This window comes from Jaculus jaculus, chromosome 4 (assembly GCF_020740685.1).
Source record: "Jaculus jaculus isolate mJacJac1 chromosome 4, mJacJac1.mat.Y.cur, whole genome shotgun sequence".
NCBI lineage: Eukaryota > Metazoa > Chordata > Mammalia > Rodentia > Dipodidae > Jaculus > Jaculus jaculus.
In genome coordinates this window covers 117,651,155-117,666,317 of record NC_059105.1, presented here as the reverse complement: position 1 = coordinate 117,666,317, position 15,163 = coordinate 117,651,155, and the positions used below count along the sequence as shown (strand labels likewise).

The following is a 15,163-nucleotide window of genomic DNA, read 5'->3' as shown; positions in this document are numbered from 1 at the left end:
CTGACCTGGGGTTTAGTCTTGGGACCAGGAGATCTGAAATGGCTGTTTTGTCTGAGCTCATGAAGTTGAATGGGCCTATGTAGTAGAGGACCTAGGTGGACTCTGGAAATGACTGAGAAGCAATGGAACAGGAGGGTTCTGATCATAGGGGAATAGTGAGAGATGGTACCAGTCATGTTTGTGTGAGTTCTGTTCATAACCTTGAGGCTTTTTGAAAAAGGTCACAAGATGGGATGTGCAGTCCCCACCCTGCCTAGGGACTGGGCTTCTACCCTTACAGAAATATAGTGCAAAAAGCCCACCTACCCAGTATTGTATTTTCTGCCCCAGTCTTACTTCTTGTTGTAAGAACAATGGGCATTGTAACTCCAGAGTGTGTTTTAGAAACAGTTTAGGGTCATAGTGTGTCTTGGGCACATTTGCTTGGTCTAAGAGCCATGGTGTTGACATGTGCCCCAAGAGAGCCACTTCCCTCCTGCAGTCACCCTTCCTCTGTTTCCTCTGATGCCATAGCCTCCTAGCACAGATGAGATTGAGAACTAGAGGAGGTGCTTAAAGATGAACTTATTCCCTGCCCCGAGTCTTGTCTGAAGAGCTAGTGCTTTTCAGCCTTTCACATGGTCTTCATCCCCACCCCTAAGTTCCAAGGTGGTTCTGTATAATCAAACTTGTTTATTTCAGTAGAAAAGCATAGCTCTACTCTTGTTGGAAATGGTGTCTGAACAGAATGTGAATAGCCCTTGGAGATGTCCTAGAAGGCAAAAAGAAGGATCTTGTAGGAAGCACAAGGGACATGCCAGTAGCAGGCAGGAGAAAAGCCAGGTCAGTTTAGTTTTGAGCTGGAAGTTCTGGGAAGACACCATTGAGGTAATTCTTGAATCCCTTGAGGAGTATGGGCTCATGGTCTCTTACAGGCTCTAGGTCTGAAGTCTGGGTGTCAAGGATGGAAGAGTTGGCATTGCTGGTATTCAGTGAACTGATGAGGTTGAATATTTTAATGGGAGGGTGCAGTCGAAGTTCAGGTTTGATCCAGCTCATGGCCAAATAGTTCTAGAGAAGAGGCAACACTACAGTAAGCCTAAAGTAGCAACCTGACTACACTCCCCGGGCCTTCCCAAGAGCAACCAGTGCCTTTGTCCTTTCCCTGTGGCTGCCACTCACCGGAGCCGAGTAGATAAAGCTGAACAGTGTAAACATTATAACCAATATGACGAAGGTACATATGATTCTGAAGCGGTAGCGTTTGCAGAAAACATAGCAGAAGTTTTTAATAGGTGATCGCAACCACATGAAAGCGGGGTTGTTACGCCTGTCCATGTCAGGAGAAACCAGAGAATGGAGGAAAGGAGGAATCTTCAGGTTAAGTGATCCAGAATAAGGAACTTTGTGGGGAGGGGACTCCACCTCATACCCCCAAGTCTGTTATTTGCTTACTGTAACTGATCTGTGTGAACTAACTGTCCCTGACCATTCATTGGTAAGCCCATCATCACCACCCCATGCAAAAGAGGAGAGAAAGCAAGCCTGGTGCCTGTGCCCTGCAGGGCCCTTACAGGGGAGGATGAAGTGTAGGGTATTGGTTGGGTTCTGACTGGCCTCGTCCAGCTGGCTTGATTAAGGCTTCCTTCTCTGACAGCATCTCCAGAGTCATCTTTACTTTACCCTGGGGATACCACATGGTGGGCGGGGGGAACTGAGGTCAGATAGTAGGAACAAAGTAATTTCAGGACCACTTCCCCACATCCACAGAAAAGGAGATTTAGTCAGCTGAAGCCCCCAGAAGCCAGGTAGAGCTGGGTTAGGTGGCATAGCTCTGTTCACTAGATACCTTCCCCAGCTCCTACCGACAAACGCCACTTGTCACCATCATGGACCTGGCAAGGCCACCATCCAGTTATGGTCTTCTTCTTAAAGAGGGAGACATGCTTGTTTTGGAGGTAGGGCCACTTGGGGTCATGGTCCATCATTGTGAGGGAGCACTGCCTGGCATACCGAGCCGGAAGGGGCATGTCGGATAAATCAAGCTCCAGGACCCCTAAGCCCAGAGAAAGGTCATCAGCAAGGAAGAGCGCCCCACCCTGTGCCACAAACCTTAGGCCAAGACCTCACCTAGGAAGTCGTCACTGGAGAAAATGTCATTGTCCCAGATCTGGATAATGAGCCTGGCCGGAAATTTCATCGACGTGGGGTCCAGGCTCCATATGTAGTCCTGGAGGATGACCACCACGTTAATGACATTTCCCTCAGACACCTTGGGAACCCACTGTCCAGCAGTGAGGGACTATCAGGGAGGAGGGTTTCCTCCTGAGAACATATTCCTAATGTTCTCTCTCAACTTGCAGATCTCTGGAGGGAAGGGGATCTTTTGGATCTTGGGGCTTTCCTCCTCCCCCACCTGTTACCTTCTGGCTCTGTACACACATATGCTCTGCTGCCAGGTAGTCCATGGTAAAGATGAACCTCCAGTTGAAGTTGGCTTCTCCAGTCAGGGAGTGATAGTGGATATCTGTCTTCTGCATGTCCTTCTCTAGGCCAAATAGCCACCTGGGGCCAGAGCCCTTTCACATGGTGTTCCATGTGAACAGTTTCTCCCCCTCCCAGGATTAGGAGGCCCCAGCAGGTTGACTGATCGGGGGGACTGAGGGCACTTTTGGAGCGCTTTCCATCCTCACCCTTTGATGTAGATGTCACTTGTCTTCTCTCTACTTAAAGTCTCATGTACCAGGTCCACTTGGGCAGTGTTCCAGATGATGCACCGCAGCTCGTACCTGCAGCCACTGTGCTGTAAGGCTTTGCTGAGGAGTAGTTCCCCAACCACAGCCTTGGCGAGGGAGAGGAGGCTCCAGGGCTGCCCTCCATGTTCTTGCTGATTTGGAGAAACTTGGGTAGAAAGCTCCAACAAAGCTTCCATTCCCAGTTAAGAATTCCTGCCACGCAGTATCTGAGGGCAGCAGGGCCCTGCACCCTGGGGGCTGAACTGAAATGCTGCAGTTGGAAATTGGATTGTCACACACTCACCTTTTAGGTTTTCTGGGGCTGATGTTGACTCGGGGGCCAGGAGGTCCCAGCTTCTTGGGGAAGATGTCCACCCACATTTGTACCTTACCCTAGAGCCAGAATGGATTTGCTGGTTGGGGGTTCTGAGGTTTGATGAGGCTGTATTCTCACCACCCAGGGGTGGAACATGGAGATTTCTATGAGGTGACAAATTACTGCCTGGAAGCTTCCATTCTGCTTTAGGCTGGAAACACAGTTCAGTGAAGGTGGGGTATGCTGGCTGTGAGGCCAAGGTGGATGCTAAGATATCACTTCTAACGGGCAGGGGGTGAGGAGTGGATAGTGGTTTTTCAGGAGGTCATGCTAGATGGCCTTTGATGGCCTTTACTTATTAAATGCGATAGCCTTGAATAAGAGGAAACTGGATAGATAGTAAGGTCATTTTTGTGTTGTGTGACCACTGCCTAAGGATAACCAACTGGTCACAAAGTACAGAGTCCTGGGAAGGAAGATAAAGGTTGAAAATGGTGAGGGAAGAAGGGACATGGAAGCACGTGATACTCTGGAAACTAAGTGAGTATGTTGTCTGTCAAACTGACCTACTTTGATTCTTTTGAAGGTGACACATTTGACAAAACAGGTTTAATGAGATGGTTATTTTAGAGATTGCTCAGCAGAGGACTTTTAATCTTGAATGTGGCATGAGTGAAAGGTTTGGGGAATAAGGAAGCCATTCTGGCAACTGGAGGGTGAAAGATAACTAGGGTGCCCTTGGGGATCTTTGTGCCTCTTGGGTTCCTTGCCATAAAGAAGACAGCCTGCAGTTAACAGCTAGAACCAGGGTTGTAATGTCTGTGCCCTCTGACCTAAGTTAGCACTCCTCGCACCTCTGGAAGCACCAGGGCAGAGGAGGCATTTGCTGGTAGGGCTCCCTCACTTCCCACAGCTGATGTGTGGCCTCCATTCCTTATAGGTGGCCTTTGTAGTTCTGAAGGTCTCTAAGTTATAGCACTAGGACTTCTTGCTTATAACGTGAAGAACATGCTTAGCTTCTGAGTTGTTGACCTGTCCTTTCCTCTCATCATGAGCTATGTCCTGGATGGAAGGGCACCCTTAATCCATTCCATAGGAGGCAGGAGTAGCCTGTCCAATGTCATACCTGGTCGATGCCTGGCTGGCTGTCACTGTACAGTGTGCGGGTTTCCACATGCTCAGGTACCAGCCCCTGGGCATGCAGGATGTACAGTGCCAGGCGTTCCTTCTTGTGTCCCAAACCATGAACCGTAGGGGTTTTGGTCTCTGAATTGGAGAGGGGAGATTACAAGTCATTAACATTCCCTTCTCTAGTCGCCTTTCTCAGTCTCTCCTGGGTAGTGGCCATGGTCGCCTTCTACAGGAGGAAAAGGGAAAGGTGGAACGATATGCCTGTCTTCTGCTCAGGAACCTCTCCTTGTCTTCCCTTCTCTTGTCTTGATCTGCAACTTCTCCATCCTGTGGAGCCCCACTGATTTCAGAGGCCCTCTGGAAGTGTGCTGAGCTCACCAAAGTCTTGCAGCTTGAATTTCTTCCCATTGTAAAGGACAGAGTCTTCCTCAAGGTTGAACACAGGTGGAGGCAGTCCTTTCCGCTTGGCATAGCGTTCTAGCAGATAGCTTGGAGTCATCTGATCCCGCCACCTAAAGGGCCCCGACCTGTTGGGTGTGTAAGAGAACATGCCGCTCTGAGCTGCAGGTTGTAGGTATGAAGCCATGGTTTTGAGCCCAGGAGTTCCCAGCTCTCCCAAGGGAGCTGTGGGCTTATACCTCCCCCTGCCTGCTTCACTAGCCAGACAAGTCCACTCACTGGAAATAGGATCTGGAGAGCCCACAGCGGGCTCCAAAGCCAGACAGAAGTCGGTTTTCAAGGTCAATAACTGTAGTTCCAATTTCATCATCAGATGAAAGCAGATCAAAGTCATATAGCTGGATCTGCAGATCTTTTTCCAGAGGGATATTGCAGGTGATCTCAAACATCCTAGAGAGGAAGGTGTTGGAGAGTATGGGTCAGGCACTCTCCATACCACAACATCACAGCCTGAGGGTCCCTGTTCCACCCCTTTCCTCGTTTATAGAGCATGGGGTAGGCTCCTGTCTGCCAGTAGCCATTCCCCAGATATGACTGAAAATGACTTTCGGCCTGGCAGAGATGCCTCTGCTCCCTTCTCAGAGGAGAGAGGGCAGTGCTGGCGTGCCTACTACTGCCTGCTGAGCACCTAAGCACGTGAGACGCTGCTCAGAGAGGATTCAGAGGTTGGGAAGGAAAACACTGCTGGAGCCTCCTGCCAGCATGACATGAAGGCCAAGGCCAGGGAGGTGGAGGTGGAGGTGGGCAAATGGGGGCAACTCACATGCCAAAGATGGGATCCAGAGTGTTGGGGTGGTACGAGTCCCGACTGCCAAGCTTTGTCTGCCCCAGCTTCAGGATCACGTAAGGGTCACACTAGGAGGGGAAGGGTAGGAAGTAGAAGTCAATTCAGGTTGGTCAGGGAGGGAGGGAATGGGTAGAAATGTCCTGTGTGGAGCTATAGGGAGTTGGCACTCAGGGAAGGTGGGCAGGGGCTACTTTTTACCAGGCCATTGTAGTCCTGTGGCTGCAGGTTGATGGCTCTCACTATGTACACCCGTACCAAGCACAACTGAGGGAAGTCCTCATATTCAGAAGAAACCAAAAACTGGCGTGGGGGCCTGGGGAGCTCTGGGTCCTCAGGAACAGGGTAGATGCGGAAGTTACCCTGGGAATTGGGAAGGTATTGGTGTCCCAGTCTGGAAGTGCTGGCAAGGTTTTATTGTGTTTTTTGTTGTTTTTTGAGGTAGGGTCTCACTCTAGCTCAGGCTGACCTGGAATACATTTATGTATTGTCAGGATGGCCTCAAACTCATGGCGATCATCCTACCTCTGCCTCCCGAGTACTGGGATTAAAGGCATGCGCCACCACACCCCGCTCTGGCTGTTTTTTTTTTTTTTTTTTTAATTTTTATTGATCTATTTGAGAGATACAGAAATAGGCAGGTAGGGAGAGAGGCACACCAGGGCCTCTAGCCACTGCCAACGAACTCCACATGCATGCGCCCCCTTGTGCATCTGGCTTACGTGGATCCTCAGGAGTTGAACTGGGATCCTTTGGCTTTGCAGGCAAATGCCTTAACCACTAAGCCATCTCTCCAGCTCTCTGGCTAGGTTTTTAAAAGCACCCCAGGAAGTGCTTCTGGCTGAGTTCAGCAGGGACAGGGTTTGGTTGAGGGTGGTAGAGACAGATGTAATAGAGGTATTCACCAGGGACCACCATGCTTGGAGGGGGTATTGGGCAAAGCTCCTGAAGCCATTTGGTCTTTCCAGAGTCTACTGATGCCAACTCTCATGGAAGGGTTGAAGAGGTGAGCTGAGTGTTGTCCCCCCTCCCCAACACCACCACCACTATCCTGTTGATAGCACTGTTTATAGGAGCCCAGCAGGGGTAGAATTGCTTTAGGAATGTCTGTGGAGAACTGTTCTTTGAATATCACCATCCACATGGAAGAACCATTCACTTCTGCTATGGACAATCAGCCACAGGGACCCTCATCCCCAGAGCTGTGGACAATCAGCTACAGGGACCCTCATCCCCAGAATACCTCCAGAAGAGCCCCCACCCTATATCTCTGTGAAAGTCAGGCTTCAATCATGGTGGACAGGGTGTTCACATAAATGGAGGCAAAGGTGCCTCAGGCCTGTGGTATATGCCCAGTTGCTCTGAAGTGCCTGCTGAGTCAGCCATCTAGAAGGGCTAACAGGCCAGAACTGGGAGTGTAAAGGCTCTGCCTCCCGGAATCCTTGCATAAACTAATCTCTACTCCTCCATTCCCCAAATTGCCTTTTAAGCCTTCCCTACCTCATCCTTGTCATGAACACAGAGAACTAGGCCTTTCCTTAGTCTTTTGGGGACAGATGGGCAGCCAAGCTGGGGTAGGTAGACACATACCTTGAACTCCCCTACCACAGGGCTGTCCACTTGGGGCTGCTCCTGGTAGAGTTTGAAGGTCTGACAGAAATCTTGCAGGCCTTGGAAGGCCGGAACAGCCTCCAGCTCACAGTCATACACCTGCAGGGGTATGTGTAGAACCTGGGCTGGTGGACCATTTTGGGGATCAGGAGGTAGAAAGACCACCAGCTCCCAGAGACCTTTTCCAAAGTGTCTGCCTGGTTGTTGACCCCATTGCCTGCTTCAGATGAAGAGGCTGATGGTAGGATCTCTAGGAGTCTAAGGTGACAGTGCCAAATCTTCCCACACTTGGGCTGGAGATGGACCTCAGTTGACAGTGTTTGCCTAGTATGCACGAGGCTCTGGGTTTCATTCCTAGCACCCTATAAGCTTGGGTATGATGACACATGCCTGTCATGTGAGGTGGAGGCATGACAATCAGCTACATACCAAGTTTGAGGCCAGCCCGGGCTTCATGAAACCCTGTCACAAAAAAACACACCAGCACAGCCAGGCTTGGGAGTGCATGCCTTTAATCCCCTTTAATACTCAGGAGGCAGAGGTAGGAGAATCTCCATGAGTTCGAGGCCACCTGAGATTAAATAGTGAATTCCAGGTCAGCCTGGGCTAAAGCAAGACCCTACCTCGAAAAAAGAAGGGGGGAAAAAAACCTAGCAGGGCATGGTGATTCACGTCTTTATTCTCAGCACCCAAGAGGCAGAGGTAGGATGGTCATGATAAGGCCATCCTGAGACTACATTAGTGAATTCCAGGTCAGCCTGAGCTACAATGCGACCCTACCTCAATAAAACAACAACATAAAAACCTTCACTTGGTTCCCAAAGGAACCAAAGTTAGATTTATAGCCCTTTCCAGAGGGAGAGTTTATCCCACCTCTTTCCTAGGACCCTCCAAACCTGTAGGGTGTGGTAGCTTTTGTATTTGTAGTTCAAGGACTTGTCATCATTGCCTGTAGCCCAGAATAGCTTGCTCCACCAGTCCACCTCGTGCTCATATTCATCCTGGCAGGGAAGAGGCTCATGCTGGCCTTTGGCCAAGGGCACCCCCACCCCCGGGGGGTTGTTTCTTAAGTCCTTGGTCTAAGCCTACCTCAGCTTGGCTGGCCTTGAACCAGAACTTTTCGTAGATGTGCCCTAAAAACTGAAAGGTGAGAAAGTAAAAGAGGAGAAGAGAAGGGATGGAGGTGTGTGGTGGGGTATTTTTCTGGTTCCCCTGACCTCTTGCACTTCTCAAGGAATTCAGACAAAGTCCAATTCAGATTGGGAATTGGGAACACAGAGAGAAGCATGCTGCTTATGTTCATGGCCCACAGATACAGACTGGACTCAAAGGCGCTCAGAAGTGCAGAACTCCACTTCAACCTCTGGAGTCAGAATCCTTTCCCCACTTCCAGAGTCTCACTATGTGAACTAGGATAGTCTTAGGCTATGATCCTCCTGCCTCAGCCTCCCTAGTGCTGGGATATCTGCTGTGACACTCTGGTGGGATCTCTCGGTGGCCTTGGTCTTGGGAATTAAAAAATGCAGGTGAACTGGGCAAATTCCTGTATTCCCAGCACTTGGGAATGGAAGGCAGGAGGATCAGGAGTTCAAGTTCATCCTTGGCTATATAGCAAGTTTGACACTACCGAGCTACATAAGACAGTTACATTAAAAAAAAAAAAAACACAAAAAAAACAGACCTAAGAGCCGCCACCTTTAGCCTTCTATAAATTTGCACCCCTTCCCCGGGGCTGAGACACCAGGACAGTTTAATGGTCACCCCTCCACAGGGGGAGGGTCGTTCACGTAAACAGGGAGGAAGAAGGTGGCCCTGGGCCTTACTCACGCTCTGAGGCTTCTTCACAGACAGCGCTGTGTGGAGAGAGCACAATCATGGACCTCAGGAGGGGGACACCAAGGAAAGACACCAACCCACAGGAGAGCCAGGGTCTACTCCACTCCCAGTGGGGCTCCTTGGTGAGGCTAGAGCAGGTGGGGGCAGGCCCACTGAAAGGGTCTTACTTGGAAGCCGCGGGGGCATGTAGTCCTGAGCCCAAGGGTCACAGAAATAGGGCTGGAGGAAGTCAATGCTGGCTTGACCCACCACAGTCTGCTGGCCATAGTCTTGGTCATCTACCACTTTCACCACAAGGGGCATCGCATAGGCCTCCTCCATTGGTATGAACTAAAGTCCAATGAAGTGGAGAATGTGAGGCCCCCCTCAAAAGAAGAAGACTGTTCAGCCCCTACCCAGGGCCTCTTACCGCTGTGAGGAAAAGGTCAGACTCTGGGAAGTTGGGGTTGGTCTGGAAGTCACTGATGGGTTCTGTCCTCAGGGACTCCTCCCCACATTCCACCAAAAGCTGTGGATAGCGTACCTTCATATTCCGAAGCCCCCAGGCCAGAATCTGCTGGAACCAAGGAGGGCAGGGCAAAGGGTAGGCAGCACCTCATGGTCAGAGGGGAATGGACTGGCATGTGAATGATGAGGATCCAGGAGCAAGCCAGGGCCTCATGCCCTGTTAGGGTTAGGAATAAGACTGCACAAGAAGCCAGCATCGGAGGCTCCTAGTCTAAAGTTTCCCTGCCTGGTGAGGGATCCCACTGGTTCTCAAGACCTGGCTGCCTCCTCTTCCACTTAACCCACTGACCTCCAGGCAGGTAGTTGCTGTACTTCCTCACTGCTGGTTTTCTGGTCGGGTCCTTTTTCGGGCATTGAGTTCCTGAGGCTGGCTTCCTCTAAGGGCCCACAGAAGCTGGTGGTCCCCAGATTTTCCAAGGGTCCCCACAGCTCATTGCTGACCTCTGTTTATGAGAGCTCCATGACCAGTCAGTCACCCTGTGACTTCTTTCTCACCTGATAACCCATACCTCAAAAAAGTCCATGCCCTTCTTCATGACCGTCTCTTTGGGCCCATAGTGGGGACCAGCCAGATCAGTTTATCTCAGGGGAGTCACCTCCCATCACGCCTCAAGCAGGGCTAAGTCTGAATTGTGCCTATCACTCAACCCTACTCATTGTGCCTGCAGAACGTTGTCACACAGCTGCAATTTTCTTGCATAGGAGCTAGCACAAGTCTTCAGTGCCACAGCAAATGCTATAGTCCCAGGTCTACTACCACTACTCCTGAAGAGACTTGCAATGAAATTATTTCCCAGGCTATATATCTGAGCCTCTGCTGTAATTTCTGTTTGCCTCCACTCCCCCTTCCCACCCCAGGATGTATTTAGGAGTCCAAGCTTTGGGCTAGGTAATCAGGAAAGCCTTTCTAAGCACTCCAGGCCACTCTGGGTGACCTCTCCCTAGTTACACGTACCTCAATGACCATCTTCTTTAGTGTGGGCTGGATACTCTTGGGCAGTGTGTAGATCCCATTCTTCCAGGGAACACCAAGGATTGGCAGGTGATTCTCTCTCAGGTTCTGGAAGACAGGAGGGAGAGCACGGAGCATGAGGCCCTGGGGGCTGGGCCTCCATTCCCCATCCAAGCATGTCCTTTGAAGGACTCAGCTGAGGAGGCCCCCAAACCCCACGAGTCAGAGCACAGGTGAGTCAGGGGAAATGTATGGCAGGCAAGAACCACTGGACCAAATTTTCTACTTCCTGGGCCTCGGGCCTTTCATAGCGGAGGGGTTGGGAGGGAGGCAGTATGCCCTTCTGGTTATGGTAATTTGGGGCAGGCTGAGGGTCAGCCAGGGTGAGGAACCAACCCCTTTTCTTCCCATCCCAGTCAGGCCCTGTACCTTAGTCTCAAGGATGAGGTCGCAGGAGGCCAAGATCTCACCCTCTTCCTCCCCCATGCCTTTTACAAGGGGGTGCCACCTGAGTGGGGGCAGAATCCAGTTTTGAACGTCCAGCCAGACCACTGGGGGCCACATGCTCCTTCCCCATAAGATCTCCTTTCCCTGGAGGGGAGAGAAAGTCACAGGATGTGGAGGCCAGGCTGGCAGGGTCCAGCCCCTGGCCCAGGCTTCTAATGAGGAGAAATGGTTAATGTTTTTATTTACATGGCCTCTCTGCCTATCAGCCTCATTGGGTCACTTCTGAATGCTCTGTTCTAAGCTCTTGACCTCAAGCAAGCCCATGAGGCAGTCCACTTCCTAGCTTCTAGCGCAGCCTGCCATACCTGGGAGTCATGCTGCCACAGTTCCAACACCACAAGCGGGGGGCTCTTTTTGGTGTCCTGGGGGTTTTCAAACAGCAGGAGGTGCTGGAAGATGAGGGTCTGGGCCCACGTTGGAGCTGTAGAGTTTCTCAGGGTCTGGGTACACAGACTGTGGTTCAAGAAGATCACCCGAACAAAGGGCCCTGGAGTGGAGAGAGAGGGCAGTGAGGCTGTCCTCTTTTGTGTGGCTAAGCCTTTATACCAGGTCCCAGGGAGAGCCAAACTGAGCAGCCTGGCTACTGTTAGCCCTTCAGAGGCTGTCTCAGCAGAAGCTTCAAGAGCAAATGGGCAGGCCAGAGGCACTTTTGCCTCCATTAATGTGAACACCCTGTCCACCATGGTTGGGGCCTGATTTTCACAGAGATGTAAGGTGGGGGGCTCTTTTGGAGGTGTTGTGGGGATGAGGGTCCCCGTGGCTGATTGTCCACAGTGAAAGTGAATGGTCCTTCCACGTGGGTGGTGATGTTCAAGGAATACAGTTCTCCACAGACATTCCTAAAGCAATTCTACCACTGCCAGGCTCCTACAAACAATGCTATCAAGAGGACAGTGGAGGGGGTGGGGGGACACACACTCAGCTCACCTCTTCAACCCTTCCATGGTGGTCCTCACAGGACCAGTGATATTCTCTCCACACAGGGACTCCTCCCCGACCCTCTTCTTCTGTCTTGCTACGTGATATGTGTGCTTCCGCAGCGTGTCGCTGTCTTTCACGTTGGGCCCTCTCTTTCAGTCCTCATATAAACTCCCTCTCTCTAGGTGGTCCCCATGGGGGTGAAGCTTCTCAACTCCCTCTTCTAGTCTCACAGCAGTGAGGTCACACCTGATGGGAAGTCTTTATTCTGGAGTGTTTTTCCCAAATCACAACCATGAGCTGTTTGGAAGAGATCTGCACACCTGTCACCCACATATTCTGTATATAACTGCATGGCCACGTTGCTAGGCCCCAGGGGGCTGCGGGACAAGGGCTGAATGACAAGGGACATTCCTACCCCGGAATGTCAAGATCTGGTTGGACATCAGGTTCCGGACTTGGTAGATGTAGCAGAAGAGCTGGTAGTAGTGGGGCTCTGGGTAAAAAGGAATCCAATTTTCATTTGACCCCAGGACCTCCTCCGCCCCCCACAGGCTGCCCTATGGACCCCCCACCCTCGCCCCTCCCCACTTTCTGCCCTCAGACCACTTAAGCAGACGCCCGGCCCAGTGCTCACTGTTGAGGGTGCAGTAGATGAAGGGCATGGTGGGGGGCCGGGTGTCCTCCAGAGCAGCTTTCCACTCCTTGAACGGATTCCATGGCGGAATCTTGTCCTCTTCCTTCTCCTTCTCGGCGTGCTCTTTCAGCTGCACTGCCTGGTTCAGAAAGGCCTGCCTGGGGGCTCTAGTGCTTCCGCCTCCGCCTGCCATGCCCAGCCCCTCTCCGCCCCCAACAGGTGCCACCCGCCCGCTCGAAGAATGGGGGCGCAGCCAGCAGGGGTCATTGATCATCCAGGAGGTAGTGGAGCAAGCAGATGTCACCCAGCCTGCGGAGGCTTTACCAAGGATCCCTCCAGGAGAAATATGGGTGCAACACCCTTGTCCTTATTGGGCGCTAGCCTTCGGTGCCAGCAGCGGCGGCGGAAGCGGCTCTGGGGCTGAGGGTCCAGGTAGAACTTGGAGCCCAAGGTGCTGTACTCCCAGCCTTCCTCTCCCTCCTTGGCCAGGCCCTGCCTCGGGGAGAAAGCAGAGTCGTGGCCCCGCGCCCACCTCGGGGGCCCAGGACTACGTCCCCTCCGGGGTCCCTGTCCCCAGAGCCTCACCGCCTGCAGGAAGGAGAGGGTCTCCTGCTCGCGGCCCGGCTCCCCGTGGGTGCGGAAGCGCACGCGCACCCAGCGCCGGCGGCGGCACGAGTGGTAGGTCTTCTCCACCGGATTCCAGGTCTGGGGCAGGCCTGAAGGTGGGATCCCCACTCCGTACTCCCAGCCTGTAGAGGCAGCACCATGGCCTCTGGGTTCCTGGGTGTCTACAGCCTGAGAGGCTGTGACGGGTCTGAGGGAAGGAAGAGCTCTAGAGGGACAGGCTACCGGCAAGTGCTCTCCTCAGGCCCTGTCCTAGAAGTGGAGGCGACTGACACAAGCCACACAGCCTGGGCAGCAAGCCAGACTCCTATCCTACTGCTCCTTCCCCGGAGCTGCCTTGGGTGAATTCAGGCCCCACAACCAAAGCTGTACTCACAGGCATCCATCTGTAAGGCTTGGTCTGGTGCCAGGCCTCGGGAGGCACCTATAGTCCCAACACTAGGGTCCATGTTGATGGAATGGGTGGAGAGTGTTCCCTAGAGGCTGGAGGATCTCCAGGAATTCAGACTCATCGCACTGCCTGAAATGGCTGCTCAGAGGCTTCCAGAAGAACCAGATACCCCAGCCTGCCTAAAATGGCTTTGATGACCCTCCTGTCCTCCCTCAGCCCTGACCAAAGACTGACCCTCATTGTCTACTGCATGATTGAGTTCCACAATCCAATTCTTCTTGAAGTGCCAGCCTTGGGGGCACTTCACATTCTCCATGGCCTCCATGGGCTGTCCATTCTGTGGGGACCATGGAGAGCAAGGGGTGGACATGTGAGCTGAACAGATCTTGCCTGCAGTCTCTTCACCCTCCAGTCCCCTACCCCTGAGCCGCAGAGTGCTTGCTACTTCTGCTGCCACTCAAATAGTCACTCGATATGTTTTGGTGACCTGTCTCTTGGGGACTATGAACTGCTCTGTCTTTGTTGCAAAGGGATAACTGTGCTAGCACATGTTCAGGATAAGTCAGACTTGTGTTGTCCTTTAAGGTGGTCAGAAGCCTCTCAGCTGCCTCAATTAAGAAACTGGGCTGGAGAGATGGCTCAGTGGTTAAAGCACTGGCCTGCAAAGCACAAGGATTCAAGTTCCATTCCCCAAGACTCACATAAGCCAGAAGCATAAGTTGATGCATGCATCTGAAGTTCGTTTGCAGTGGCTGGAGGCCCTGGTGCAACCATTCTCCCCCACCCCCAATCCCCGACACCTCTCTTTCTCTCTCTGCTTGCAAATAAAGTTTAACATTTTTAAAAATATTTTTTATTTTATTTATTTGAAAGTGACAGACAGAGAGAGAAAGAGGCAGATAGGGAGAAAAAGAGAGAGAATGGGCGCACCAGGGCCTCCAGCCACTGCAAACGAACTCCATGCGCCCCCTTGTGCATCTGACTAACATGGGTCCTGAGGAATCGAGCCTCAAACCAGGGCCCTTAGGCTTTACAGGCAAGCGCTTAACCGCTAAGCCATCTCTCCAGCCCTAAAAAAAATTTTTTTAAATGACACCCAATTCAAAATCCAGTTCCTCAGTCTCAGCACCACATTTCTAGTGCTCAAGAGTCACACAATAGAACAGAACATTTCCATCTTCATACAACATTCTATTGGACAGCGCTAGGCTAATTAGCCCCAAACAGATTGCCCTTGTTAAGGTAAACACTGCCTTTGAAAGGGCCCTAAAGAGATGGAGAGATGGCTCAGTGGTTAAAAGTACTTGTTTGCAAAGCCTGCTGGCCCTTGTTCAATTCTGCAGTACCCAAGTGAAGCCAAATGCACAAAGTGGAACATGTGTCTGGAGTTTGCAGCAACAAGAGGCTCTGGCATGTCCATTCTCTTTCTCAAATAAATAAATAAATGAAGATAAAGGGCTTTCTTAAAAAAAAAAAGAAAAAAGGAGCTTTACTCCCTCTTTCCCTCATGGCAGGAGCTCTCTGTACTTCCTCCTCATTCCTTCTCTTAATCTATAAAATCTCCCTACACTTAAAAAAAAAAAGAGGTCTAGAAAGACACTGCTGTCTCCTTTGTTGCTTCTAATGTAGTCTCAGGGTGGCCTCGAACTCATGGCAGTCCACCTACCTTTGCCTCCCAAGTGTTAAAGGCATGCATTACCACGCCCAGCTTCTAATGTGTGCTTTTTTTTTTTTTTTTAGTTTTTTGAGGTAGGGTCTTACTCTAGCCCAGGCTGA

General features: G+C 51.5%; 1 protein-coding gene across 1 annotated transcript in view; it reads right to left on the bottom strand.

Moving 5' to 3' along the window:
• Positions 1-828: 828 nt before the first annotated feature.
• Positions 829-15,163, bottom strand: part of Fer1l5 (fer-1 like family member 5) — a 67,071-nt gene continuing 52,736 nt past the window's right edge. Inside the window, exons 27-53 of the mRNA XM_045147676.1 lie at positions 13,622-13,724; positions 12,958-13,121; positions 12,697-12,864; positions 12,373-12,511; positions 12,154-12,231; positions 11,123-11,304; positions 10,740-10,901; positions 10,314-10,418; positions 9,261-9,404; positions 9,019-9,181; positions 8,843-8,868; positions 8,105-8,155; positions 7,912-8,016; positions 6,995-7,114; positions 5,606-5,767; positions 5,384-5,475; positions 4,840-5,010; positions 4,540-4,688; positions 4,157-4,296; positions 3,019-3,107; positions 2,673-2,768; positions 2,403-2,544; positions 2,110-2,209; positions 1,845-2,035; positions 1,554-1,663; positions 1,162-1,309; positions 829-1,050 (exon numbers count right to left, since the gene is read on the bottom strand). Coding sequence (XP_045003611.1) covers positions 829-1,050; positions 1,162-1,309; positions 1,554-1,663; positions 1,845-2,035; positions 2,110-2,209; positions 2,403-2,544; positions 2,673-2,768; positions 3,019-3,107; positions 4,157-4,296; positions 4,540-4,688; positions 4,840-5,010; positions 5,384-5,475; positions 5,606-5,767; positions 6,995-7,114; positions 7,912-8,016; positions 8,105-8,155; positions 8,843-8,868; positions 9,019-9,181; positions 9,261-9,404; positions 10,314-10,418; positions 10,740-10,901; positions 11,123-11,304; positions 12,154-12,231; positions 12,373-12,511; positions 12,697-12,864; positions 12,958-13,121; positions 13,622-13,724 — 3,522 coding nt within the window. The remainder of the gene's footprint in view (positions 1,051-1,161; positions 1,310-1,553; positions 1,664-1,844; positions 2,036-2,109; positions 2,210-2,402; positions 2,545-2,672; positions 2,769-3,018; positions 3,108-4,156; positions 4,297-4,539; positions 4,689-4,839; positions 5,011-5,383; positions 5,476-5,605; positions 5,768-6,994; positions 7,115-7,911; positions 8,017-8,104; positions 8,156-8,842; positions 8,869-9,018; positions 9,182-9,260; positions 9,405-10,313; positions 10,419-10,739; positions 10,902-11,122; positions 11,305-12,153; positions 12,232-12,372; positions 12,512-12,696; positions 12,865-12,957; positions 13,122-13,621; positions 13,725-15,163) is intronic.